Source organism: Pantherophis guttatus, chromosome 7 (genome assembly GCF_059756535.1).
Source record: "Pantherophis guttatus breed Tessera chromosome 7, ASM5975653v1, whole genome shotgun sequence".
NCBI classification, from domain to species: domain Eukaryota; kingdom Metazoa; phylum Chordata; class Lepidosauria; order Squamata; family Colubridae; genus Pantherophis; species Pantherophis guttatus.
Window position 1 is genome coordinate 53,941,542 of NC_142069.1, and position 27,806 is coordinate 53,969,347.

Below are 27,806 nucleotides of genomic sequence, written 5' to 3' on the forward strand. Positions count from 1 at the left end.
ACACACACACATCATTTATTTCCTTAAAGTCCACTCACAATCTCATTGTCCCATCTTTTTTCTCCTTAAACAGTATGCGAGTGGCCACCTGGGATTTTGCCAGTTAGATGAAGCCTCTGACTAGGTTTTTGTCTATGTACTCCAGGGGTGGGTTCTAAATTTTTTTATTACCGGTTCTGTGGGCATGGCTTATTTTATGGGTGTGACTTGATGATCATGTGATAGTGGGCATGACTTGATGGTCATGTGACTGGGTAGGTGTGGCCAACTCAATGTCACTCACGTCAAGGGGTGCCTCGCCTGACCCCTCCCCTCCCAGCCATTCCTTGTCACACCCAGCCTCAATGTATCTATAGCTCTGTAAAAATGTTGTTCACCTTTTTTCAACTTCATTATCTACATACTATAGATGCACTTTCATGGACCACTGAAAGGAGGAAATGGCTCACATGCTTTGCCCAAGAGTGTGATAGGCAACAGGCTTTTAAGGGGCTCCCAGAAAGAAGGGGGGGCAACGTATTTTCCAAAGCACCAAAAGGCAAAACAAGAAGCAATGGATGGAAACTGAGCAAAGAGAGAAGCAACCTAAAACTAAGGAGAAACTTCCTGACAGTGTGAACATAAGTGCAGAAATATTTCAGTCATAATTTCACATATAAAATAGCCATTCATGTAATACAACCTGCATATTGTTCAAAACAATCATTAGTATTATGTTGTATTATGCTGATGTTTGACAGCAAGCCTAAAAGTCAAAGATTACAAGAGAGCTTCTTTCTCTGTATGTATATAAAACATCACATACCAGGAATAGCATATTAAGATGGACTTATGCAGTGGTGGGTTTCAAATTTTTTTACTACTGGTTCTGTGGGTGTGGCTTGGTGGGCATGGCATGGCATGGCTTGGTGGGCGTGATGGGAAGGATACTGCAGAATCCCCATTCCCTCCCCACCCCACTAACCTGCTCTGGGAAGGAATCAAACTCCCCCCTCTTCATTTCCCCAAATAAAATATTACTCATAAGAAAAGGCTCCCAGAAAAGCAAGGAAAAATCAAGTTGCTAACAAGGAACCTGCCTGATACTCATTCCACACTCCTGCCAGCTACATAAAGGAAACTTTGTAAGAAGAAAACAGCTACCAGTGCTGAGAGATAATAGAAGGTGGAAGCCGGAAGTTCGGCTCCATTTACAAACAGGCAGAAAACTCATTCAAGACAGGATATTTCACAATGGAAATCGTCCAAACCTTTTTAGAAACACAAAGCCCATGTTGCACAAGCCTCAAAACTTCAAAAACATAGAACCATGTAAGAATCCCTCCTCTTAGGCCTTGGTTTACCGGACTGGGAGCTATACTACAAGGCAGCATCGCTTAATTGGATAAGAGAATGGATAGAATTAAAAAATAAGAGAATGCTATATCTGGAGGGATTTGACTTGAACCGAGGCTGGCACACTTTTTTGTGGGAGAGCGCCGACAAGCAACAAAGATACTTCCAACAACATATTATCAGAGGCTCACTGTATAAAACCTGGCAAGAAATTAGAAAGCAACCCTATACTAAAATCCCGAGATGGTTATCGACCATGGAAGCATCGATCTACCCAAATGTTATGGACATAGAAAAAATGAGGAGCTATCAAGAATTACTGAGCGAAGAAGGAAACTTATATACGAGGCAGGAACTCGAAAACCGGGGTATAGACATTGACTGGTGGCCGTATCTCCAAATAGAATCAAGGTACAAAGCAGATCAGGCAAAATTTGGATTCCAAAATGAACCAAATGAATTAGATAAGATATTAAAAAGTACGGATGAGAAAATGATAAATTTTCAATTACCTAATAAAATACAAATTAGAGGAGGAGACTGTGAAAGAAAACATGATAACTTGGGCAAGAAACATTGGATATACTATCGAATTGGATAAGTGGGATAAATTATGGAAAGAAAATTATAAGATGACAATATCTATACCTTACAAAGAAAACCTTTACAAGATATTCTATAGATGGCACCTTCCACCGGCACATCTAGCTAAAATGTTTCCAAATGTGTCACCAATGTGTTGGAAATGCAAGTCACAAAAAGGGTCATACTACCATTTCTGGTGGTCATGCAGAAAGGCGCAATACTACTGGCAAGAAGTTAAGAAAATGATTGAAGAAATAACGAAACAGAAAGTCGAAATGAGACCGGAATTTTTTCTACTCGGAATAATTACTCCACAATTTACTAAGGAAATAAAATATCTCACTATACATATCGTAACAGCGGCACGCATACTGTATGACCAAAATTGGAAATCTGAACAACTGCCAACAGAAGACAAACTAGTTGCCAAAATAACAGAATGTGCAGAAATGGACAGACTTACAAAACAATTACAAGAGAAAGATGATTCTGAATACTATTTAGTTTGGCAGAGATGATATTCCTGGTTAGAGGAAAAGATAAATATAGGAAAATAATGTAGCTTGAATGTCTAAACGGGAGCCACGGGTAGCTAAGCAAGAAGTAGACTACAATTGATTTGTGTATAACTATGTAAATAAATGATTACGTAAAATAGATATGTATAGAGGAAAATAGGTAGAACAGGAAAATAACCCACCGATGCAACAAATTTATTTTCTTTTTGGTGTTGGTTTGTTTTTCGTATTGTCTTACTGTATTTATGTTTGTTTGTATTTTATTGATGTTTTTCTTTTTTAAACAATAAAAAAAGAGAATCCCTCCTCTTATCCAGTTTGTTGTTCAGCTGACCCAGAAACGAACTGCTGAATGTCACTTCACTTCTGCAAGTAAAAACCTCCTTCCAGCAGCTGCTTCTTGGCTTGTCAATTTAAAGCGACGGCACCTCTTTTTTTTCCTTCTTCTTTGCCAAGTGATCTCCTGGCTGAAAAGTGAGCCCTGATTTTTCCCTTCTAGCCAATCAGCTGGGAGACAGGAAGGCAGCGAATAGATTGGGGGCGGGGCCAGGAAGAGGTGGTATTTACCGGTTCTCCGAACTACTCAAAATTTCCACTACCGGTTCACAAGAACCGGGGAGAACCGGTAGCAACCCACTACTGATGTACTCCCTTAGCTCCTTCATTTTCTTGGGGTCATGGAGTACATTTTTGGTTTAGGGAGCTTCACGTCTGGTAGGATCCCAATGGCACAGTTGGTGAGACAGTGGGGGGTTAGCACGTCACATTCTTTCTCGCTGAACACCCCCGCTAGGTCTCAGTATTCTTTGGGGATTAGCTGGGCTCCTGGTGGTTGCTCTGAAACAGCTTTAGGGAGCTCGTGTCTTTCAGTTTCTGCCCACTGCTGCACAGCTCCTCCCTTCTGGCTGCCTTCAGGAGGGACAGGGCCTCTTCCTAGCCTCATTTCTCTCTTTCCTCCTTCCCACCAGGTCATCAGGCCTCACTTGTCTAGCCAGGACAGTCCCAGTCCTCTGTCATCTTTGGGACAATTACAAATTGGATGATCTCCCAATGTTGACCCATCTCTAGCTGTGATGTTTCAGTGAGGTGCACTGCAGAGGACCCTCAGTGATCCATCAACTTGCTTGAACCTCATGGATTGGGGCAGTCTCCTCACTCTGGTTCCTAGTTTCAGCACCATCAGTAGCTAATTAGGCACCTGGTGCAATCTGAGTCTATTAGGGCATCCACCTCTTCCTGGATTCCTGACTTTGGCACCATGATTTTTCAGGGGATGGCAAAGGGGCAGATAGCTTCACTTACCATTGGGTCATTTTTGCCCTCATCATTGCTGTCATAGGGGGCAGGCTGCTGCTCCCTCTGGGCTGGGGTTCCCGCTCTCTGACTTGAACGGGGGTGGGGGAGAGACCTCAATGGCCTGGTGCACCAAGCTTGACTTCTTCCAACCCTTCTGCAGTGGCTTTTTTGGCTTAGACGATGCAGCTGGGACGAATAAGGGAGCTGGGAGTGGGAGGCACTGTGTTACAGTGGTTCTCCTATCTCTCTGGTCGGTCACAGTCGGTGTTGGTAGGAGGACAGAGGTCGACCCCTAGGCCCCTCATTTGTGGGGTGCCTCAGGGCTCGGTCCCCTCTCCCCTCCTATTTAACATCTACTTGAAGCCACTGGGTGAGATCATCCAACAACACGGGGTGAGGTATCAGCAATACGCGGATGATACCCAGATGTATATCTCTACCCCGTGTCAATTCAGTGAGGCGGTGGATGTGATGTGCCGATGCCTGGAGGCTGTGAGGGTCTGGATGGGAGTCAACAGGCTCAGACTTAACCCAGACAAGACCGAGTGGCTGTGGGTATTGCCTTCTAAAGACTATGTTGATTGTCCATCCTTGGTTCTGGGGGGGGGAGAAATTGTCCCCCTCAGAATGGGCTCTCAATTTGGGTGTACTCCTAGACTCACAGCTAAGATTAGAGCAACATCTGACAGCTGTGGCTAGGGGGACCTTTGCACAGGTTCGCCTGGTACACCAATTGCGACCCTACTTGGATCGGGAGGCTCTCCTCACAGTCACTCATGCCCTTGTCACTTCACGGTTAGATTATTGCAACACGCTCTACATGGGGCTACCCTTGAAAAGTGTTCGGAGACTACAGTTGGTCCAGAAAGCAGCCGCGCAAGCTGTCGTGGGTGCACCTAGATACATCCACATTACACCAATTCTCCGCAAGCTGCACTGGCTCCCTATTGGTCTCCGATCACAATTCAAGGTATTGGTTATTACCTTTAAGGCCCTACATGGCTCAGGGCCAGGTTATCTTCGAGACCGCCTTCTGCCTCATAGCTCCTAGCGACCGGTAAGATCCCACAGAGTTGGTCTCCTCCAGGTCCCGTCAGCTAAACAATGCTGGCTGGCGGGCCCATGGGGGAGGGCCTTCTCTGTGGCTGCCCCAGCTCTCTGGAACCAGTTACTTCCTGAGGTGTGGACCATCCCCACCCTATTGGCCTTCCGAAAAGCTGTGAAGACCTGGCTTTTCTGGCAGGCCTGGGGCCGTTGATCTCGCTCTTGTGATCTAGCGAGATCCGGCCATGAATGGCGTGAATGAATTTTTAATGTTTTTAATGTTTTTAATTTTTAAATGTTTTTTTTATAATGATTTTTTAAAATGTATTGTGAGCCGCCCTGAGTCTTCAGAGAGGGGTGGCATATAAATTGAATTAATTAAATTAAATTAAACTTTCATCTGGGGTGTTGGTGCCAGGCACTCAGTGGTTCAATGACTTTCCTGGCCACATCTGAAGCACTTGATGGGGGCTCGGGCTGGAACAAGAGGGGGTCAGTGGGCGGCATGGTGACAGGTCAGTGTCCAAATCAGCAACCCTCTTGCATCTACTTGGGCTGCAATTCGGGTGCGCTGTGCTTCTTGCACTGCTTGAGTTCGAAGTCCATCACTATGGCCATCCGATACCAGTCATGGATTCACTTGGGGACCCCTGAGTAAACACAAGCCTGTAGTAGTTTTCAGTCCAGGCCCTCCTTAAAGTAGTAGGCCAACAGTTGGTCTGGCCAGTCTCTCAGTTTGCTGACCACTCTGTGGAACTCCCATACATACTCCTTCACCATTTGGCCCCTCTGCTTTAGGTCTCGGATTTTGGCTTCCACTTGCAAGGCTTGGGACTCATCCTCGAATCTGGCTATCAGTTCCCCCATGAATGCTCTGACATTCCCCAACTCTGGCTCATCTTCATCATCATCCACTCTGCGGCTTCCCCCTCCAGGTTCATGGTCACAGCACTTACCATTGCCATGTCTGATGGGTAGGCTGGGCCATAGCAGGCCAGGTGGGTCCACACCTGGCTGAGGAAGAACGCCAATTTCTCTGAGTCTCTGTGGCCTTCCTGGGTGGCAGGTCTGCCACTGATGGAGGAGGAGGGAGTGCCCACAGACCAGGGAACTAACCAGGCCATGGATAGTAAGGCCACAGTGGGTACCTGTGCCATCCAGGAGGAGGCTGAGGTTGCCCCACCAAACCTGCTGTTGGCTGCTGCCTTGGAGTGCTCAGCTTGGACTCACTGCCCTGGCTGATTGGGGAAGCAGGCTGGCTGCTCGTGCCATTGAGGTTGAGCTCTGTCCCTGGCAGGTCAGCAGTGGCTTGATGCATCAGCTCCACTTCTTGTATCTCCATGCAGTCGAATGTCTCCCTCAACTGCTCTACCTATGGGCTGTGAAGGGTGGTCAGGTACTCTCATTCCCTGTGCTCATCCCACTCAGAGTTTGTTTTCGCTTTCCATCTCAGGACTAGAGCAGCCAGCAACCAAGGGGACCTCGGGAAATTTCACTTCAGTGGCCTTTGGCATCCACTTGCACCCAGCACCCACCTCCGCTTGGTAAAGGTCCTTGGTGGCTAGGGCTTCCTCCTGAGTCACTGGCTTCTCAGTCTTTTCCACATGAACCTTCAGCCTGGCCATCAGTGGGAGGGCCACCTCACCGGAGCGACTTGACTACAGCATGATCCCAGCCGGGGCAGCACTAGGGTTAGTGGTTGCTTCCCCCATTTTCTCCCTCTCCAATCTTTCCTGATTCTTTTGCACCCCTCCGGTGTTGACAGGAGGGCAGTTGGGGCTCAGGACCCCAGGTAGGTTTATGAAATTTGGTTTAATGTCAAGGCTCTGACTAATGAACCCAAGCAGATCAGAACTCTGAGACTTGGCTCTTTCTTAAAGGTTTTCTTTAATGAGAACATCTTATCAGCACAGCTTCAATGGAAAACCAAATCTAAATCTTTCCTGCAGTTTCAGTATAATTAAACTAGGAAATAACCCCATCCCCAAGTGTCACAGATCACATTGGCCAATTGGGTTAATTGGCAGGGTCTTCAGGCACTCCTTCCCCAACCTTATCTGTTGCCAGTAGAGACAACCTTAGTTCTCAGGAGAAAGTTCTTTGTTGTGTCTAGTAATGCATTCCAACCTCCTTCCCCCTCTGTGTGGCAACTGAAGAATAGAAAGATGACTGCAGCCAGGTCCAGTTCAAAGTTGACAGCATAATTTGCAACTGTTCATTCCATTTTTCTATCAAATACAACCATGTTTTAATACATTAATTTTCAATATCTTTGTTTCATCATGGAATCTATTTTTTCTGGAACACATTTGGGTTCTCAGTCAATAATTTCATACTTCTAACATCATCCCAAGGATTCCTTATACATTAAAGATTTACACATTTTTGTCTTACTCTTTTTTCACTGCTGAATCATTCATTAAACATTCCATGCTTACACTCATGCATGCTATACTTGTGTTCAATATCCATATTCACAGAGAACATTCCACAATTGTTTTATCATACACTGTCTCAAAATCAACAAGTGTTCCACACATTTTCTTTCTCACATTCATACTTTACTCAATGACTTGCTGAAGAGCATAAATCTGAACTACACATTTCCTGAGCATTCACTTCTCCAATTTTCCCTTTTTATAGTATAAACAAATCATAATAGCATTGTTCTACTTGGTGAGCACTGATATAATCTCTACTTATTTGTTAAAGACAACACACAGCCACAATAGTCATGTTCATGTTCATGTGTTAAGATTTCTTCAGTTACATCTTCTACACAAGTAGCCATTCTTCAACATTCTCATAATACTTATATCTTTTATAGCATCTTTATTTATGTATTTTATTTATTTATTAAATTTATATGCTGCTCATCTTACTGCAAGGGAGTTCTTCATTAATTCTATAACATTTATCACATTTGTTTCAAATTTATTCTTTGACTTATCAATATTGCTATCATACAGATTAATAAAATATTCCTTCAAACAATAATTTCATTTCATTTTTTTACCAAATCATTTCTCTGCTTTTATTTTTAATTTAACTGGTTCCATTGGAGACTCCTTGTTTAGTCCTATGTAGCCATTTTTAAAACAGATTTTATTTCTATGACAATCACTGCTTTTCTCTTCATCCAATTTTTATTCTATTGAGAGATGAATATAACTTTTCACATAGGATGTGTACTTTTTATTCCTATAGTCATTTGATTTTCTTTCAGATACGTAGACAAAATAGATCCATCTTACATTTAGAACTTTTACTCTTCTTTCAGTCCTTCACTAATTTACAGAGTTTTGTATCATAAAAGATCAAATTAATAATACTTTTTGATATTTATACAATCTTTCAATATGGATGCACATGTGTGCACATGATTTATTATGCTTACACTCATTAAACTTTCATTACACTCATTATTGAATCTCTAAATGACTAAAACATTTTTTTCTGTATTCTTTCAATTTGTTCCCACCCATTTATTCATAGCACCTACTAAAATAATGTTTCCCTTTGATTTTTTAAAATAACTTCCAGAATATTAATACAGAGAGAGAATTAGAATATTAGCAAGGCTTCTTCCTGAAGTTTGATAGGCATTCAAATATAAATTTTGGAGAAAGGGAAACTGTAAAATAAAGGATGTGAATTAATGTTGCATGTGGCATCTCTTAAACTCCCCTTGATCTTGTATTTTATTTTCACAAGATTTGTGTTATGGGCAATAATACTATTCAACGCTGTATTTAAATGTCATAAATACAATTGTCAATTTTTAATTCAAGTGGGCTTGGATCCAGATTAGACATATGTAGGCTGTACATCTCATTTTGAGAAGAAACTGTGGATAACATTTTAATTCATATACATGTTTCTATATTAAAATATTATTACATCCCTTTCCATTTCTCTGATTTGAGATTGGTGGTTTTTTTGTATTCTGTTATAGAACTTAGTGTTCCAAGAATCAACATCTTGTGGATGCAGAACCTTTAAACCGAAGGCCCAGTTTTGTTGACACTGAAGTTGCCTCCGTGTATGTGTATGTTTGTGTGTGTTACTGGAAATCACTGACTGCTCAGATGGATCGCCTGGAATTGCAGAAAGTCAACACAGAACTTGATGAAGAGAGCAACAGTGGAGACAGCACTGAAGACAATGATGCAGATATGGTTGATCCAGAGAAGGCTACTATTAGCAGGTAGAAAGCAATGTAGTTGCAGAAAGTACAAGACCAAAACATGTTAGAAAAGTACTAGAATTTCATTGGAGGAAGTCAAATGATTAAATAATTGATATTGCTGAAAATGAAAATGTCTGTTTCTGCTTTTCCTGTAAAAGGCAACACCTGTATTTCTGGAAAGGGATTTTTCCCACCTATATATAAAAAGAAATCTGCAAATTTGCCTGCACAGTTTAACACTTATTCTTAGTGTTTTGTCCAACACTTTGTTAATTTATTATTAATGTTTTCTCTGAGGATTCTCATTATTACTCTCAAACTGAACACACATAAAAGTTAATATTTGAAGTGACAGGAACTAGTGCTCATTTTCAAATGACTGTCTTTCCTTGAAACCTGTTTAATGATTTGGACAATACATTTGATTTTAAACTATTAAGCTTAAAACTATTAAGCTTTACTGCTGGAACTGTGTAATACAGGTAGTCCTTGACTTAGAACCATTCATTTAGCGACTGTTTAAAGTTAATCTGCACTGAAAAAAAGGGATTTGTGACCAATCCTCACACTTATGACTGTTGCAGCATCCTCATACTCAGGTCATCAAAATTTGGGCATTTGGCAACTGGCATGTATTTAGAATGGCTCAGCATCCCAAAGTCATGTAATCACTATTTTCAACCTTCCCAGCCAACTTCCAAAAAACACTCAATGGGTAAACAATGTCAGGCACAAAGGATCAGGATTATACATCAAATTGCAGCACAGAAGATTTAGTTAAGCTTTCACACAAGAATCTGGTCAATTAACAGTCAACACTAAATTGGCACTAAATAAGGGTTAAAGGAATTCAAGGGGAGTTGGACTTGGATCATTGGTGGCAATTTAAAGACTATAAACTGATGACACATTTAATTCCACCTCCTCACCTCTACCTGCTCTTCTCCTGTAAAGCCAGATCTGCTTAGTAGCTGTGAGATTCACTTAACAACTGTGGCAAAAAGGTTGTAAAATCTTTACTTTACCTACTGGCATGATTTACTTAACAATCACCTTGTTTAGGTTTAAACCTAAACTTTAGGTTAAGTTTAGTTTTAGCAATAAAAAATTGTTCCCAATTGTGATCATAGGTTGAGAACTACATGTATTGCCTCCTTTTCCCAACAGTTAATCTGTTTCCTGTTACAATTTATATTGTCCTCTTTACTAAATTTTAAGATTAACAGCCTCAGTAGTCAAAATGGTTTATCTGGCACTAAGAAAATTACATCTGTGCTGGCTGTTTATTTTATTTCTGTCATGTTCCCATGTTATTTTATGTTATTTAAAGTTGGTCAGAACAATGTAAAATTATTTCATTTTATTTTATTTTAATTATAAAGACTTTGCTTTTTCTCACCTTTCAGCCACTTTGTTGGTGATGATGCAGAAAGCCAGAAGTTTCTTGCTAATGGCTTCCTGGGTAAAAAGAAAATGGAAAGTTATACAGATGAATATGTAAGTTTATTAGCAACAGTTATGTTGTAGGCCTGTCTGTGGTGAAGTGGTACAATTAATACATCCTCATTGTTGTTTTTTTTCCTCAACAGCATCCAGGAAATATTTCATTTGGTATTTCGGCATTTAATTTAAGCAATGCCATCATGGGCAGTGGTATTTTAGGGCTATCCTATGCCATGGCCAACACCGGAATTGTCCTTTTTATGTAAGTAGTAAGCTATGGTTTTTTAAAAAATGGTGAGGAAAATTAGAAGTATCTGATTTTGTGCCATAAATTTCTTTAATCAATACATTTTATTGTTAGTCTAGTCATAGGATAAAAGACTCACCCCCTATTTCTATGGAGATTCTCAGTCATCCAGGTCATGGTTGTCCCAAAGGTGCTTTTTCAAGAGGCAACTGGACGTTCTACTTTTTCTTTGAAGATGTTTAGCTTCAGAACTGCAGAAGCTTCTAGGATGAGAAGAGAAACGTCTTCAAAGAAAAAGCAGAACATCCAGTTGCCTCTTGAAAAAGCACTCGCCCCTTATTCAATTGGTTAATACTAAAGTATTACTAATCCACTTTTAAAGGAATTGGGAGACAATACAAACATGAAGCATTCTCATTTGATGAGAACTCTGTGTATTTTGTGCACAGGACAAATACAGAGTACAAAAGAAGTTAACAGGAGAAGCAATCCAAATAAATCCTAATATAATCTTGTTATGAATTCTCTTAACATATGAGAAACAATAAGATAGTAATTTACTGTATACAAACCTGGACGTGGCAGAATTCACTTATTTGGTACTGTGGCAAACAGCACACATAATAGTAAAATCCAATATCATTTCAGTTTTTGGGGCAAATCCAAACATACCTTATATACTTAACAATCTATATCTGTTGATAAATGGTAGCTCTCTCTGTTTTTCTCAAATGGAAAAAAGGGAGCCAAAAGTAAGTAATTTAGAACAGATATTGATATCCTATTAATTAGATAGCTTGCACGATGATGGGGCCACAGGAGATTTTGCTTGAACTGTATAACCCTCAATCTGAAACTGTAACATGTAGATATAGATTTCTGTCCAATATCTTACTATGCCAAATGTTCTAGCAATGCTGACAGTAGTGACATACAGCTGACCTACACTATCTATACAGTGTATCCTTTGACGTACAACAGCAGACGTTTATGAGCAAGTTTTAACTATAGTTAGATCTATCAAAGCAGGAGACAACTTTTAAAGCTGTTCCATTCAGCAAATGATTACAATTGTTTCAATCATGATGTTTAATTTGGAAATGATTGAAATAATTGGATTTGATGACTGGTCTACCAACAAATATACTCTCAATACTCTCAGTATTTAAGACTAAAAAATTGATGAAACAAATGTTCAGCAACAGGATAGTGAAGTTTTTAATCCTTTATTAAAAATTTAAAAATAATTGATGCTCAATCTAGACTGGATTCTAGATTGAGACAGGGTTTAGACATGAAAGGAAAAAAAAGGAAATAGATGTAGTTTATCAATGATTTTGTAACAGTAAAGGATAATTTTATCCAGGAAAAAATGTGTCATAAAGATATTTATGTTAGTGTTCTTAGTTTGGATCAGTGGTGGATTGCTCCCGGTTCGCACTGGTTCTATAGAATCGGTAGTAAAACCGACGGGAGGCTCTGCCCACTGACCCCGGCATCATCAAAATGCTTCTGCGCATACGCGCGCACGAGAGAGCAAATCGAGCGTGTGGCCCCGTTGCAAACGAATAGTAAAGGTAAGTAGAACCCACCCCTGGTTTGGATAATAATTCAGTATCATAATCAGAAGAGCATAGATAAGCTTTGGAACAAACGTTTTCCCATCGAACCCTTCCTCCCTCACACCATCAGCAGCCTGTGAAAAATTTAGCACAAAAATTTTGACTTAAACCAAACAAGAATTCCCAATTATGCCTCCACTAGTCAACTACAACTTAATATCAGTTAACAATCAGGAAGTATAAGCAGGAGTATGAACAAATATCCATATAGAGCCACTATGTCCATATCAGCAAATCTGATGGTTTTTCTTATAGTGTTGTCTAAAAATGATAAAAGTAAAGAGATTTTTATTTAAAAAAAAATAAATCCACAAATTTGATTTTAAAAAATGTTAAAATGTTAAACCCTTAAGTACTATATATTCAGTAGTGGGATTCAAATAATTTAACAACCGGTTCTCTGCTGGGTAGGTAAGGCTAAGTGGTCATGTGACTGGGTGGGCGTGGCCAACTTGACATCATTCACCATGGCTGGCCCCACCTCTCCGCTCAACAAGATACAATCTCTATTTACTGAACATCACTTAACAGTGGCAAGGAAAATCATAAAACAGGGCAAAACTCACTTAAAGCTTGCTTAGCAATGGAAATTGTGGTTCAGTTGTGGCCATAAATTGAGGACTACCCCTAGTGAGAATGTAGGATAAGGAGCCTACCTTCCTCACCCCTTTGGGGTGACTTTCAAGAAACATTTCAAGATGAAAGGTTTTGGGTGCAAGTGGTGGTGGTGGTGTCACCAAAGCTGGTGTCGATTGCTGGGGCAGCCGCACTCAGCCGAGGGCCACCAGAGGGAGGTGGGGAATCTGAATGAGGGCAACGCTCCTGGTGAGAAAGCTCTTTGGTTGCTTCTCACGCAAGGAGACAGGTGCTACCCAGCTGCCTTGGGAGCGAGAGGGAATAAAGAGGCCACTCGGCAGGCCAAATATTCACTCACTCGCTTACTAGAACTGGAAAGCCTTTATTCGTAATTGTTTTTTCATTTATATTTCCAATTTCCATATGTCTTTCAGAATCTTACTCTTCAGTGTAGCACTAATGTCACTCTATTCAGTACATCTATTACTGAAGACAGCCAAAGAAGGAGGTATGATTTACTTAATATGGGGAGGGGGGCAACATTTTAAATAAGTATATTCTAACTCATTGAATATCAGGCTCCCCATTCTGACACTCAATAACCATAATTATTTTTACTACACATTATCATCAGTGCTATCATTCTACCAAGAAGATCCTCAAAATGACAATGTAGTGTTGTTAGCTTCAGAAATTGACAATGAACATTTACTAGAAACTTCTTAAATGTATCATGACAATGATTCTCAACCTTTCTTTCCCCATGGACCCCCTTTAAATGCCTTTTGTGCCACAGACCCACAAGACATAACTCAAGATTTAAGTCATAACATTTCTTCAAGCCTTCATGGATCTCCAACCTTTGCTTCGTTGCGAAGGTTGTTGAGAGTGTGGTTGCGCGACAGCTACCCCAGTACCTGGATGAAACGTCGTATCTAGATCCGTTCCAGTCGGGCTTCAGGCCTGGGTACAGCACGGAAACGGCATTGGTCGCGTTGGTTGATGATCTCTGGAGGGCTCGGGACAGCGGTTGTTCCTCTGTCCTGGTCCTGTTAGACCTCTCAGCGGCTTTTGATACCATCGACCATGGTATCATGCTGCACCGGCTGGAAGGGTTGGGGGTGGGAGGCACCGTTTTACGGTGGTTCTCCTCCTTTCTCTCTGACCGGTCGCAGTCTGTGTTGACAGGGGGGCAGAGATCGACCCCGAGGCCCCTTTTATGTGGGGTGCCACAGGGATCGGTTCTCTCGCCCCTTCTGTTCAACATTTATGTAAAGCCGCTGGGCGAGATCATCCGTGGTTTCGGGGTGAAGTACCATCTGTACGCTGATGACACCCAGCTGTACATCTCCACCCCGGACCACCCCAACGATGCCCTTGAAGTGATGTCCCAGTGCCTGGAGGCCGTACGGATCTGGATGGGGAGAAACGGGCTCAGGCTCAACCCATCCAAGACCGAGTGGCTGTGGTTTCCGACGTCCCGATATAGTCAGCTGGCGCCATCGCTGGCTATTGGGGGCGAATCATTGGCCCCCACGGAAAGGGCTCGTAACTTGGGCGTCCTCCTGGACTCACGGCTGTCTTTAGAAGAGCACTTGACGGCTGTGACCGGGAGGATTTTTCATCAGGTTCGCCTGATTCGCCAGTTGCGTCCCTTTCTAGATCGGGACTCGTTACGCACAGTCACTCATGCCCTCGTCACCTCTCGTCTGGACTATTGTAATGCTCTCTACATGGGGCTCCCCTTGAGGTGCACCCGGAGGCTCCAACTGGCGCAGAGTGCGGCCGCGCGGGTGGTTATGGGAGCAACATGGAGCTCCCATGTAACACCTCTCCTGCGCGAGCTGCACTGGCTCCCGGTGGTCTTCCGGGTGCGCTTCAAGGTTCTGGTTACCACCTTTAAAGCGCTCCATGGCTTGGGACCTGGTTACTTACGGGACCGCCTACTACCATCAACAGCCTCCCACCGACCAGTACGCTCCCACAGAGAGGGGCTCCTCCAGGTGCCGTCGGCCAAACAATGTCGGCTGTCGGCCCCTAGGGGGAGAGCCTTCTCTGTGGGGGCACCGACGATGTGGAATGAGCTCCCCCCAGAGATACGGAGGATTCCGGATCTGCGCACCTTCCGCTGCGAGTTGAAGACGCTTTTATTTCATCAAGCTGGCCTCGCCTAAATCTTCTCCCTTTTGAGTGTAAATTCTAAATTTTTAATGGATTTTAAAATATGGGTATTTTAAATTATGGGTATTAATTCAGCCAAATTTATTTAATTCATTTTATTCGATTTTAAATTTTGTATATCTATGTGTTTTATTTCATGGCTGTGCACTGCCCTGAGACCTTCGGGAGTAGGGCGGTATAGAAATTCAATAATAAATAAATAAATAAATAAAAATCTCCTATGATTACATTGTAGTCCCCGGAGTTTCCACAGACCATAGGTTGATAACCACTGTATCTTGGGAATCAGATGCAGCCAAAAGAATGTTCAGGTTCTATGTCCTTTCATTTCAAAATGGGACTTCATCCTTAGGATACTTTACCCAAAGTCTTCCTAAATCCTAAATCAGAGCCAGCATTGAATGGTAGCACAGTAACATTTTAGTCAAGTTTTACCCTTTCCTAATTTTAGTGGGAAAATATTAAGTATGTACCTATTTTAAATTAACCAGTGAGCTGTCATAAAGAGTCAAATCAAAACCAATGGATCAAATACTTTGTACTAAAATGTTCCATTTCTTGTTGTTCCTAGGCTCGCTAATATATGAAAAACTAGGTGAAAAGGCATTCGGATGGCCTGGAAAAATTGGTGCTTTTGTTTCTCTCACAATGCAGAATATTGGAGGTAAATTGGAAATGACAGTTGAGAAAGTTTAAAATAAGAATGTTTTGTCTAATGATAAAAATTGGAAACAGTTGTCCACCGCTGATATCATTGTAATCTTGAATTAGATTTAATAAAAATAAATTACTTAATTGTTTTAAGAAAAGTTTTTTTTATTTTTAAACAGACAGACAAACATAGAATACATCTTTTCTGAACAGAACATTGATCTGGTCATAAATTTGTACAAATTTTTGTTCATCTTTAATACAATTTTATACATTCAATTTTTAGCATAACGTCTATTTCTCTCTAATTTTAAAAAATCTAATGTTACCCTTCATCTTAACTTAATTCTATTTTTTTCTTTTTCCTCCCTAAAATTTGATCCCCTTAATTTGCATTGAAACAGCATACCATCTCCAATTATTTATCAAATGTACCAAATAATACAATTATTTCACATTTCTACATCATTCAACATATTAATAAAAGCCAATTAAATCTAAATCTTACCCCCAATATGACAACTATTACAGTCTTATATGTTAAACTTATTCATATTTCTAAATCTTATTGCAATTTTTAAACTTCCATACATTTTTGCCCTTCCTCTTAACTTCTATTCCTAATATAATTCAATTTTCCTTTTTCTTCCCTAAAATTTGAACCCTTAAATTTGCATTTACACAACATAATATCATCTCCAATTTATTTATCTAATATTCCAAATAATACAATTATTTCAGGTTTTTGTTATGGTTTCCCTAATTAATTAAGAGTAGTCAATAGAAAATCAATTAAATAAAAATATTAATTCAAATAATACACCATAATGCAATTCCCAATCATTTCCTTAAATTCTCTCTATTCCCAATAGTACAATTCAACAACTTTATAGAAACCAAATAAGTATGATTTTTTTCTACTTAGTTCATTGTCCCATATCATTTCAACTTTCTTTTCTTTTTTAGTTCAATTCCAAATATATAATTAAAAATATTCCAATTATTACCATTTCCCTAATTACTTAAAACTATCCCAATTATTACATTCATCATACATACATATGTTAAATTGCTTAATTAATATCACAATTCACCCTTTCCATTTTTGTATTTTTTTTCTTTCTCTTTCCTTTCTTTCGTGCTTTAAATTCCTGAACTCTCCTCCCTTTTTCTTATCTTTCTACTGTTAATTTCCATTGTCTTCCCAGTGTAATCATTTTGTCTTTTAAAGTCATAAACTCTTCTGTTTTGCCCTGTTTGCATTTCTCCTTATTTTCCACCCCTTTTCTCCTTTTCTTATTTTCCCACTGATAATCCCAGCGTAATTATTTTATATATATATTTATTTATTTCTTTTGATTCATAGGTATAAATGTGCGATATTTTTGCAATTATATATATATAATTTGATTTATATGCTGCCCTTCTCCAGAGACTCAGGGCGGCTTACAATGCATTAAGCAATAGCCTTGATGTTAATAACAGTGCTTTAGTGCTTTAGTCTGCTGCGCCACCAGGCTCCTGGTATATTCTTTCTATTCCGCCCTCTTTTTCTTTGCTTCTTTCCCCCTTTTCTGTTTCTTCCCTTATTAATCTTAATGTAACCTCTGAAATTCTCTTTTTTATTACTAGCCCCATAATCATTTAGTTTTCCATAGTCAATCTCTTTGTCTTTGTCTTCTTCTTTATTATCACTCTCTTTTTCTTGCTTCTCCTTAATTATTTCCTTGTCAATCAATCTTTTAGTTCATCAGGTTTCGATTTTCCATGCAATATTATAGTCATTTCCCTTATTTCCATCTTTAATGATAAGTACATTGTTTTCATCATTTCCTTAAATTCCTCCATTTTGTACTTTTTCAGTTAATATTATTCCATTTTCAAATTGTGTTGTAATCTTCCTTCTTTAATCATCAAAGTCACACTTATAAACAAACCAAGCCTCCTTAAAAATTCACAGCTGTGTCTTTCAAAGTTCAAGGTTTATTATTCTTTTTTTTCCAAAACAGAAATTCAGCATTGTAATGGTCTTTTTTTTTCCTTCTGAAAATGGCTCTCTATAATCCACAATTGCAATCAGCAACCTAGAAAAGTATCAATTTTATTTGCAATCCACATTGAACAGTCTTTGCTTGTTTAATTTTCCTTCTTCTTCCTTTTCATTTTTATATGCACCAAATCAGTTTAAAAACTTGGACCAAATTTACACAGTCCAAATTCCAACTTTACTTTCCAAATCAATTTCAATTTAAAATCTTTAACCAATCCTTTCTGCGGGCTTTTCTTCCCTCTTTAAACTTCTTTTAAGGTTCACTAATTAAGGAAAAATCTTTCCAGTTGTCAATTCTTCTAATTTTTTTTTTAAGTTCTCCAAATATTTGAATCCAGCACACAATTTTCTAATCGGGGTTTTGTTTTTTGTTTTTTTGACTTTGTAGCTTCCGCTTTACTCTTCTTCTTCCGTCCTTTCTCCACACCTATTAGCCGCTGTTAAACCGCTAGGACTTTTATAGTTATTTTAAAAATAGTCCTCTTTTTTCTCTCTCTCTTTCTCTCTCTTCTGCCTGCGATTTAGCTGTCACTCACCCGGCATCGATGTTCTGCTCACTTCTCTGCTCCTGCACAGTGCTTGATCCAGTTGACCCAGCTTAATTGGTGGTACAATGGCCACCGTCCCCCACTGCAGAGTCATTTCTTAATTGTATTGCCAAAATGGTATACAAGTTGCTTGTATAATTTGAATAGCAGCTGAAAACTAATTTTAGAGTAGCTTAACACTTGATACGGAACAATTGAAAAATGACATTTAGAAATGTAAAAATGGTGCATAATTTACATTGTCCAAGTAGCATTTTTCTAACTGAAAATATTGTTTTGTAATTTGGACTATTTATTATATTTGTATGTTGTCTGCATTTGTTATAAGACATTCTGGATTTCCAGCAAATTATAGCATGTCATATGGATTGTGTGATTATAGAAAAGTGTTAATGTATGACAAGCAATTGCTAACGTTTGCATGTGCTTTTAAATGCCTTTAGAGATCATTTTTTTAAAAATATGACCATTTTGATCCTATTTGTTTAGGATCCCTGTCCTATATAGGTACTTTTCAGTGGCGGCAACAACATCACACAAATGTCACAATATACAGTACACTTGTTTCCCAATGTCTTTACAAGTATGTAAACACCCAACATTGTTGCACATGTCTTAGCATTGTTCGTCCTCCCCAATGTGAAATTCACTATGAATAACATTTCTATTTGACTGAAATTTTAATTAACTGAATCTTTTATATGTCCCTTTTCAAGCATCCTATTCAACTAAGATAACATGTTTGTCATTCGCAGCAATGTCAAGCTACCTCTTTATTATTAAGTATGAACTGCCAGAAGTAATCCGAGCATTTTTAGGACTCGAAGATAATTCTGGGTATGTATTTCCTTATGTTTACTTTTATATATTTATTAAAAACCATCTATTTATGAGAATTAATTCATATTTTATTTCCTTAAACTAGAGAATGGTATCTGAATGGCAACTATCTTGTAATATTTGTGAGCATTGGAATTATTCTCCCCCTTTCACTACTAAAAAATTTAGGTAAGGAATTACTTATTCAAATATATAGTTTATCTTTAACTAATAGTAAAGATTGTACTATCATTTTATTTTTCAAATAACTATACATTTACTTATTATTTTTAAAGGTTATCTTGGTTATACAAGTGGATTTTCGCTTACTTGTATGGTATTCTTTGTCAGTGTGGTAAGTGTTTATACCAAATGTAGAGAAAATGTGCACAATCTTTACATCAGTATTCTCTAATTGATCTCCAGAAGATGTTGGAAATAGAAGTTCCAGACATCTAATTCCCACAACATTGTCAAACTATTTAGTAAGGCTGCATTACTATTATTTTTCTAATCTTTCCTATTACCTATCTCCTTTTCTACTTACAACTATAACTTTGTTGCTTGTATCTTTACGACTTATATTATTTTATTTAGTTTCCTAGTATGATTTATGTTGCTTGCTTATTTAGTATCCTATGATTATCACTAAGCATTTAACTTATGATTTATGATAAATGTATTTTTATGATGACTATGATCATGATTTATCACTTATAGCTTTTATGTACACTGAGGGCTTATGCACCGAAGACAAATTCCTTGTGTGTCCAATCACACTTGGCCAATAAAGAATTCTATTCTATTCTATTCTATTCTATTCTATTCTATTCTATTCTATTCTATTCTATTCTATTCTATTCTATTCTATTCTATTCTATTCTATTCTAGACACTACTTTGAATGCTCTGTTGTAAATTATTTGTGCATGCATTAAAATGGCAATAAGGAGTTGATGGGCACATCAGTGGTTCCATCTTTTTTGTGAAATTTTCTCCATTTGTCACCAGATAAACTAGAGCTATTGTGAAATGAACCATGGCACTATAAATAGAGACTAAGTAGTGGTGTAAACTATATTACACTGGTTAATTTGTTTTCCAATTCTACATTTAGCAAAATTAGCTAGAATTCTTTGAGGAACTGTCACCTGTGCAGTTCTTTTTCTTTTTCTTTTGCAAAATTAAGGGTAGGAAATCTTTTTGGAAGCAAACCTTTTCATTACCATTCTTAACCTCTCCAAACACAAAACATGATCCAATATCACACTGAAATGTGGCTATTTGGTACTGAAAATCAACAGTGTGATAATTGAAGCATTGGTTTTCCCAATCCAATTGATATCTTTTCTGTCCCCAAATATTAAAGCACCCCAAATTTAGCCCTGTCTCCTCCTCTAATGCCAAAATTATCTTTTATAATCTTCTGAGAATATTGGGAGGTGAAGATGTGGTCATGATCTCTCAATTACCATCTAATCCTGGAATATTATGTAGCAGCAGTACTATTAATAGCTTGAGAAGTAACACAGCATAATAACTCAATCTTGATTAGGTTGCAAATTTTAATATGTTATAGATATTTCTGTTTTTATCAACAATAAACCAAATAAGTTCAGGGAAAACTATATATGCAAAGTATTATTTTTGTCTTAGTTACTGATATCCAGGCTGATTTTTCTTTATTGCATTGTTTCTCAAAATGGAAGTATCTCTGCAATTGTAAATTGCATTAAATTAAATTAAAAATTAAAAGATATACTATGTAAACTTTAAAAATAGAGATCATTTCTGGTAAATAATCAATTACTGCATTATTCAAAACCTGTTCATTGGATATTAGTGGTATGATATTCTAGTCACATAATAGCACAAATCAAATTCTGGTACCATGCTACAGTATATGCAAATGTACTTGTTTTACTTTTCTGGCAATGCAACATTGAAATGTAACTTCTGAGAATATGATAGTTGCAATGCTTTATAATGAAATCCAGTGCTTTCTGTGATAAATGAATACATGTATTTTCTTGTTTATATTTATAATAATTTAGGTAATCTACAAGAAATCCCAAATAGCCTGTCCTCTCCCAGTCTTGGACAATAATGTTGGCAACTGGTCCTACAATGATACTGCAGTTCCGCTACATGTAGTGGTGTTACCAAATGATTCTGCTAATTTGGAATTAAATTTGATGATGGACAGCACTAACAAACAATATTCTTCAGTTTTTGAAGAAACCAAAACTAAGCTACATCAAAGTGGAGTAGAATATGAAGCCCATGGAGAAGACAATGACAAATGCCAAGCCAAGTATTTTGTGTTTAACTCACGGGTAAGAACCTGTTATCATGTATCCAACAGAAAATAACCTCTATAAATATTGATCTACTCCATTAAAGAGTGCGTTCTGGAAATTTTAAATATGTAAACTATATTGGTCACTGCTGCAACCTGAATAGTGACCATATCTTGTTGCATCATGGTTAGAAGTATATACAGTAGAAGCAATAGTTCCATAACCAGTGGTGAAATCCAGATTATTTTACTACCGGTTCTGTGGGCGTGGCTTGGTGGGCATGGTGTGGCTTGGTGGGCGTGGCTTGGTGGACATGGCAGGGGAAGGATACTGCAAAATCTCCATTCCCACCCCACTCCAGGGGAAGGATACTGCAAAATCTCCATTCCCTCCCCACTCCTGGGGGAAAGATACTGCAAAACCTCCATTCCCACCCCACTCTGGGGTCAGCCAGAGGTGATATTTGCTGGTTCTCCGAACTGCTCAAAAATTCCGCTACCGGTTCTCCAGAACCTGTCAGAACCTGCTGGATTTCACCCCTGCCCATAACCAATATTGTCCTCATTCACCTACTTTCCAAATTTAACATAAGATATGTTTGAGTCACTTGCTTCCAAAATAGATTTCTAGCTATCTCTTAGTACCTTCTTGGTCTAACTCTGTTCATCTGGGCTTCTGCCTTGCTTAGAGCTTTAACAATATTAATTGTATCATAGCAACCCCTTACAGTGTTCAGGAAATTGAATTCAGGTTGCCCAGGAAAAAGCAAGCCCAGCATTAATCAGAGCTGAAATCCTTGTTTGTTTGTTTTTTTCAGACTGCCTATACAATACCAATTCTGGCATTTGCATTTGTATGCCATCCGGAAGTATTACCTATATACAGTGAACTTAAAAAGTAAGACTATTCACAGATTTCCTCTGACTTTTTTATTTTATAAAGACTGAATTTTTTCCATAGCAAAACATTACTATTTATTATTTCTGTTTCACTTTTCTTTGGTTTATTGTTAATTTCTCATTTCTTTATGTTTTCATTTCACATTGGGACATCTGAGAATGCAATATACATTTTAAAATGGACAGGGAATTAGTACTGTGGTCACAGCTATCATTTTGACTTTTTTTAAAAAATCAAGTTTTATTAGTTTTTCCCCCCCCTCACACACACCTACATATTTTATGAAACAGAGTATTGATCATATCGTATCATATCATATCATATCATATCATATCATATCATATCATATCATATACAACTTGTCATATCCAAATATATTTTACTTAGTTACAATTTCTGCCAGTGTTCTTTTTCCATATTTTTAATCAAATCTTAATATTTCTATTCTTATTTCTATAAACAGTATCTTCTTTCGCCCTCAAATTCAATTTTCTCCATTTTTAATCATATATATTCTCTTTTAATTTTTAATAATTTATTCTTTATCCTAATATATTTAAACATGTTTGGGGATGCCTTTCTTCCATTTCATCTTTTTCGTTTTACAGCAAACTTTCTTCTCTTTCTCTTCCTCTCCCTCCCTTCTTTTATCCTTCCTACTTTCTTCTTTCCTCCTCTCCTACTCCTTCTCTACTTCCCCTTCCTTTCTCCCCTCCTCCTTTCTTCCCCCCATCTAACCTTCTCTCCTACTCTTATTTCCCCTTCCTTCCTTCCTTCCTTCCTCTCCTCTTCCCTTTCTTCTATTTCTCTCTCTCCTTCTCCCTTCCTTTACTCTTCCTACTCCTTCTTCCAGCTCTCTCTATTGCTGTATTCATTTTCAATTCAGTGTTTTTTTTTCTATGGTGTCCAGGCATCCCCAATTTTCTCTCCATTTATTGAATATATTCCTCAAGATTTCCATCATGTTTTTTAATTCTTAACAATGTATTTCAACTTATTCCATTTTTACCTTAAAACCTTTTAACTTAATTAACCTTCTATCTCTTATTTTCTTTAATTCCTAATTTCTTATTCCCACTTCAATAATTATTTTTCTCTTTTCCTATTATTTCAATTACTTTCAGTTATTTTTACTTATAAACCATTCTGTATCTGCTGGTCTATTTTACATTAAACAATATACTCCTTTTTAAAAAATCCTTACTTATATTTCATTTCATCTTTACTTACATCATTTACTAACATTTCAATTTTATTTCTTAATTTAAATTAATTCCTTTGTTTTTTTCAATCTTTGGCACACATTTCTTTACCCTCAGCAGGTGTTTCTCTCCAATCCATAAATCACCAGACAACAAAATATAAACCTTTCTATCTTTCACATTGCATCTACCGATCTGTTTTACATTATAAAATATATTTCTTTTTTTTAACTCCTTATACATTTCATTTCATCTTTACTTACATCATTTACTAACATTTCAATTTTATGTCTTAATTTCAATTGAGTATTCCCTTTTACAATAATCTATATATTTATTCCAATTTGTTTCTTACATACAATTTCTACTACTAATACCATTCCCTTAAGTCAACATGTTAATGCTTTAATTCCCTTTCTACTACCTTTTTTCTTCCCCTTTAACCATTTTCTTTTAAACTCTCCAGAATTCCACTTCTTAATATTTTCCTCCCTTTCTCCCATTCTCTTATTTCTTTATTCTTCTTCTTCTTCTTTTTGTATTTATTGTATCTTCTTTCCTGCATCCTTTCTCTAGTTTATTACCCTTTTAATTCTCCCCCTCACTCTTTTCCCATTTTCTTCTCTTTTCTTCTTTTTTGAGAGATATTCCCCCCTATCTATTTTTATTTTATCACTGTTGATCTCAATGTAATCATCTATATTTTTCCTTCAATTATTTTCTTTCCAACATTATATTCTTGCTTCTCACTTATCTTTTCTGTCTCTCTTTTTATATTCTATCCAATCCTCCGCTTCTTTATTTCCCTTAAATGCTTCTCGCACCTTTTGCAACATCTCCCTCAGCCACTCATACTCATATTCCCAATTCTTCATATTGTCAATTTAAGAAGAAATAATTTTTAAATTTATTATTATTTTAGCTATATATAGTTTAAATTCAAGTCCATTTGATGTCTTTTTTCTTTTTTCTTTCCAAGTAGTGTCCAATTCAAATACTCATTTGAGCCATTCCAGTTTGAGATTTTATTCTGTCAACTTCTTTTTTTAATCTTGCTCCAGCTGTTTAAATAAAGACTCCTTAAAAGGCTTCTCACAATGATTTGATGATTTATTACAATACTTCTTTCCCACCAGCAGATGTCTCTCTCCAATCCACAAATCCCCAGGCAAAAGTATCAATTGTAAATCCACATAAGTAGTACTTCCTGTTCTTCAATTAATTCCTTTTGTTGTTAAAAAATGCTTTCTCTCAATTTCCTTTTCTTTATATTATTCTTAATTTCTTCCAAGTCCAATTCTAAATACAGGTGGTTAGTTCTCCTTTTAGGGCTTTTGTTTTTAAAGTTCCTCTTTATTTTTTTTCCTTCACTTTAAATTCCCAAATGACAATTAGCCGTTTATTTTGGGTTGGGACCTCTTTTAAGGTTTAAAAATTTTTTCTTCTTATCTGTGAGTTGGCCAATCACTCACTTGGTAACAATTTCATCACTGCTCCTGCTCAATTCTTAGTCCGGTTGCCCCAGCTTGTAGCAGCCATTTCAATGGCCGCCGCCCCCACTGCCGGGTCAAAGAACTGCCTCCGACCTTTTGAGGAACTTGCCTGCTCTTCCAAGGCGCCTCTCTCTCTCCCCCGTCCCTACAAGACTGATGCAGTCCGAAGACCTCCCCAACAGCGGTTTGTCAGTTTGGGTTTTCACGAAGCTTGATGGAGCTTCGCTATTTCCCAACCAGTATCATCATGACACTTCCGGTTTCTCCATTTTGACTTTTTTGAACCTCCCCAAAAATACCCTTGTTCACATTCTTAATGTCGTATCCAATATATTTTAGGTTTTGCTCAATACATTTTGTACTGTAATAGTAACTTACTGTTTGATTAGTGTACAGGCAGTCTGTGGGTTAAGATCAAACTTGCAGACAATTTGTATTGATGAATAGGCTGCGTATTACTAAAAATGGCAGACAGCCTTCTTCTTTCTCATGTTGACAAACCACTGAAGCTGTGGAATGTTTTCATTAAAATCGCTGAAGCTGCACATTTTTATATACATCCTATTTTCAGTGGGTCATGAAAATATTGCATGGTTAAGAAAATATTTTTCTTAACCATGGATTGCCTCTATAACATCAGGGGAAGATAAGCTTTCTTTGGGACACTGCTAACACTTCTGTTTTTGGAAGTACTCAAAGCTAGTGTGACCATGAAACAACAGATCTTGAATGACAATAACATACAGTAATCCCACCCTCAATCATTTCAGCCAAATTTGTCAGTTATTTCTTCCTACTGGAGGACAAACCTACATTTATCTCCTTTTTCAGCTGGGCTTCCTAAGTAAAACTATTTTCTCAGTTGTGGCATAGGATATTATTCCATTGCCAGCAATGAAGTAAGAGTTAACTGATAATCCTTATGCTTTCTGTGTATAAAATAACTTGAAGAATTGCACCATTTTATTCTTAATCTCAACAGAAAAATAGATTTCAATTATTATACTATTACAATATTAATATTTCTAATCATCCATTAACCAGAGTTCTCTCGAGCCTCCTTAAAAAGAACAAGTATAAACTCCAGGTATTTATTTTTAAATAAAATGAATAAATGAAGTGATATACAGTAAATGACTCAGGAAGAGAGCAAAACATGGTGATGTAGGAAAATTTAAAGTTGTGAAAACTTAAGAATTCATTCCCACTTGACATTATAGTTCCTAAAGTTCCTTTAAACATGATATAAGTCTGGTATAGATTTAATAAGCAAATGAAGCCACTTTGCTGTACTGAATACATGAAAGCTGAAAGAGGGGTTCTTGGTATTCTCTGAGCTTGGTTGTTTTCTTGCAGACGTTTCATTATCCAAACTAGGTAACTTCATCAATGCTACTACTAGGTGTAGCACTTATGATGTTATCTAGTTTGGGTAATGAAATGTCTGCAGAAAAACAACCAAGTTCAGAGAGCACCAAGGACTCCTCATTTCAATCCTGAGCTACAAATATTCTCCTTTAATAGAGCTGAAAGAGCCACAAGGTAATCATCAGTCTCTTTCTCTCCCTCGCAATCTTTCTCATATACACCTAAAGCTACATGAATAAATAAACCTACTAGTAATTAACTGTCCATTGCTGTATTCTTCTCAGCCGATCTCGAAAACGGATGCAAAATGTTTCCAATGTCTCCATCATGGGAATGCTCATCATGTACCTCCTCGCTGCCCTTTTTGGCTATCTTACTTTCTATGGTGAGTTTAAGATGATCTGAAATGTTCAACATATCTGTTCAGGTTTCATATTATTCAGAATCTGTTTGCAAGGAAACAGATTCTTAATAATCCTTGTAATAGCTATTTCCCTTCAGTGGGTTGTTGTTGTTGTTTTTTTAAAAAATCAGTTTTACTTTGCTATCGATAAAATAATTGTGCACAGTAAGGAATATTATTTTACCTGAGCAATTTAAGATATCAACTTCATATGCTAAGATCAAGGTATTGTTTGATTGTCTTCTACCATAGTTTGATTGTTGTTTGATTGTCTTTTACCATAATTAATCCCTAAAACAGGAAACAGATAACTGAATTCTGCCCAACTGCCCTAATGATGAACATATTGCAAATTAGTCTCCATGTTGGGATTTTTGCTGTTTGCTAATTCCAAACTGTTCAATGTGAAGGTACACCACATAATGATGAAATTGCTTGAGAAAACTAATAGAGAATGTTCTTTTTTATTAGGTGAAGTAGAAGATGAGTTGCTTCATACATATAGGAAGGTTTACACCTTTGACACTCTGCTCTTGATGGTTCGTCTTGCAGTTCTTGTGGCTGTGACTCTCACTGTACCAATAGTCCTATTCCCAGTAAGTCATTTTAAGCAAACTTTAAGCAGCCCATCCATGATTGTGCTCTTCCCCACCCCCTTGTAATCCACTTCAAGAAATTCAAGTGTAAAACAGGTCTGTTTTTTTTAAAAAAAATTAATGACAATGTGACATGACATTAAAAATCTTACAGAATATTACAGACAAAAATCTAGAAAGGTAAATTTAAGCACTTAAGGGGGCTATTTCAGATTTTAAAAAATACTTCAGGAATTGAATTAATGATCTTGATCTATTAAAGAAATTGCTCCAATCACCAGAGAACTCAAGACTCATAGTTCCAGTTTAATGTGGTAGCTAGCTATGGCCTCTTCCAAGATACCCCATTCTGAAAAATGAACATATACTAAGCATTATGTGACCATAAGCACATTATCTTCTCTTACATGGGGAAATACTTCCATTGTTGTGTTTTTCCCC

General features: G+C 37.7%; 1 protein-coding gene across 6 annotated transcripts in view; it reads left to right on the forward strand.

The window, feature by feature from the left end:
- SLC38A4 (solute carrier family 38 member 4) overlaps nt 1-27,806 on the forward strand; it is a 56,620-nt gene that overhangs the window by 23,836 nt on the left and 4,978 nt on the right. For 4 of the 6 annotated variants that reach the window (XR_015728982.1, XR_015728981.1, XM_060690113.2 and 1 more), the window contains 12 exons: nt 8,734-8,985; nt 10,374-10,464; nt 10,557-10,672; nt 13,290-13,363; nt 15,608-15,700; nt 19,041-19,122; nt 19,211-19,293; nt 19,401-19,459; nt 21,158-21,439; nt 22,221-22,300; nt 26,651-26,751; nt 27,241-27,365. Coding sequence is in view for 3 of the 6 variants with exons in the window: in XM_060690113.2 (XP_060546096.1) it covers nt 8,867-8,985; nt 10,374-10,464; nt 10,557-10,672; nt 13,290-13,363; nt 15,608-15,700; nt 19,041-19,122; nt 19,211-19,293; nt 19,401-19,459; nt 21,158-21,439; nt 22,221-22,300; nt 26,651-26,751; nt 27,241-27,365 (1,305 nt within the window). In the remaining 3 variants the exon portion in view is untranslated. Of the gene's footprint in view, nt 1-6,231; nt 6,470-8,733; nt 8,986-10,373; nt 10,465-10,556; nt 10,673-13,289; nt 13,364-15,607; nt 15,701-19,040; nt 19,123-19,210; nt 19,294-19,400; nt 19,460-21,157; nt 21,440-22,220; nt 22,301-26,650; nt 26,752-27,240; nt 27,366-27,806 lie in introns of all 6 variants that reach the window. The other 2 variants (XR_015728983.1, XM_060690142.2) reach the window with 1 other exon arrangement.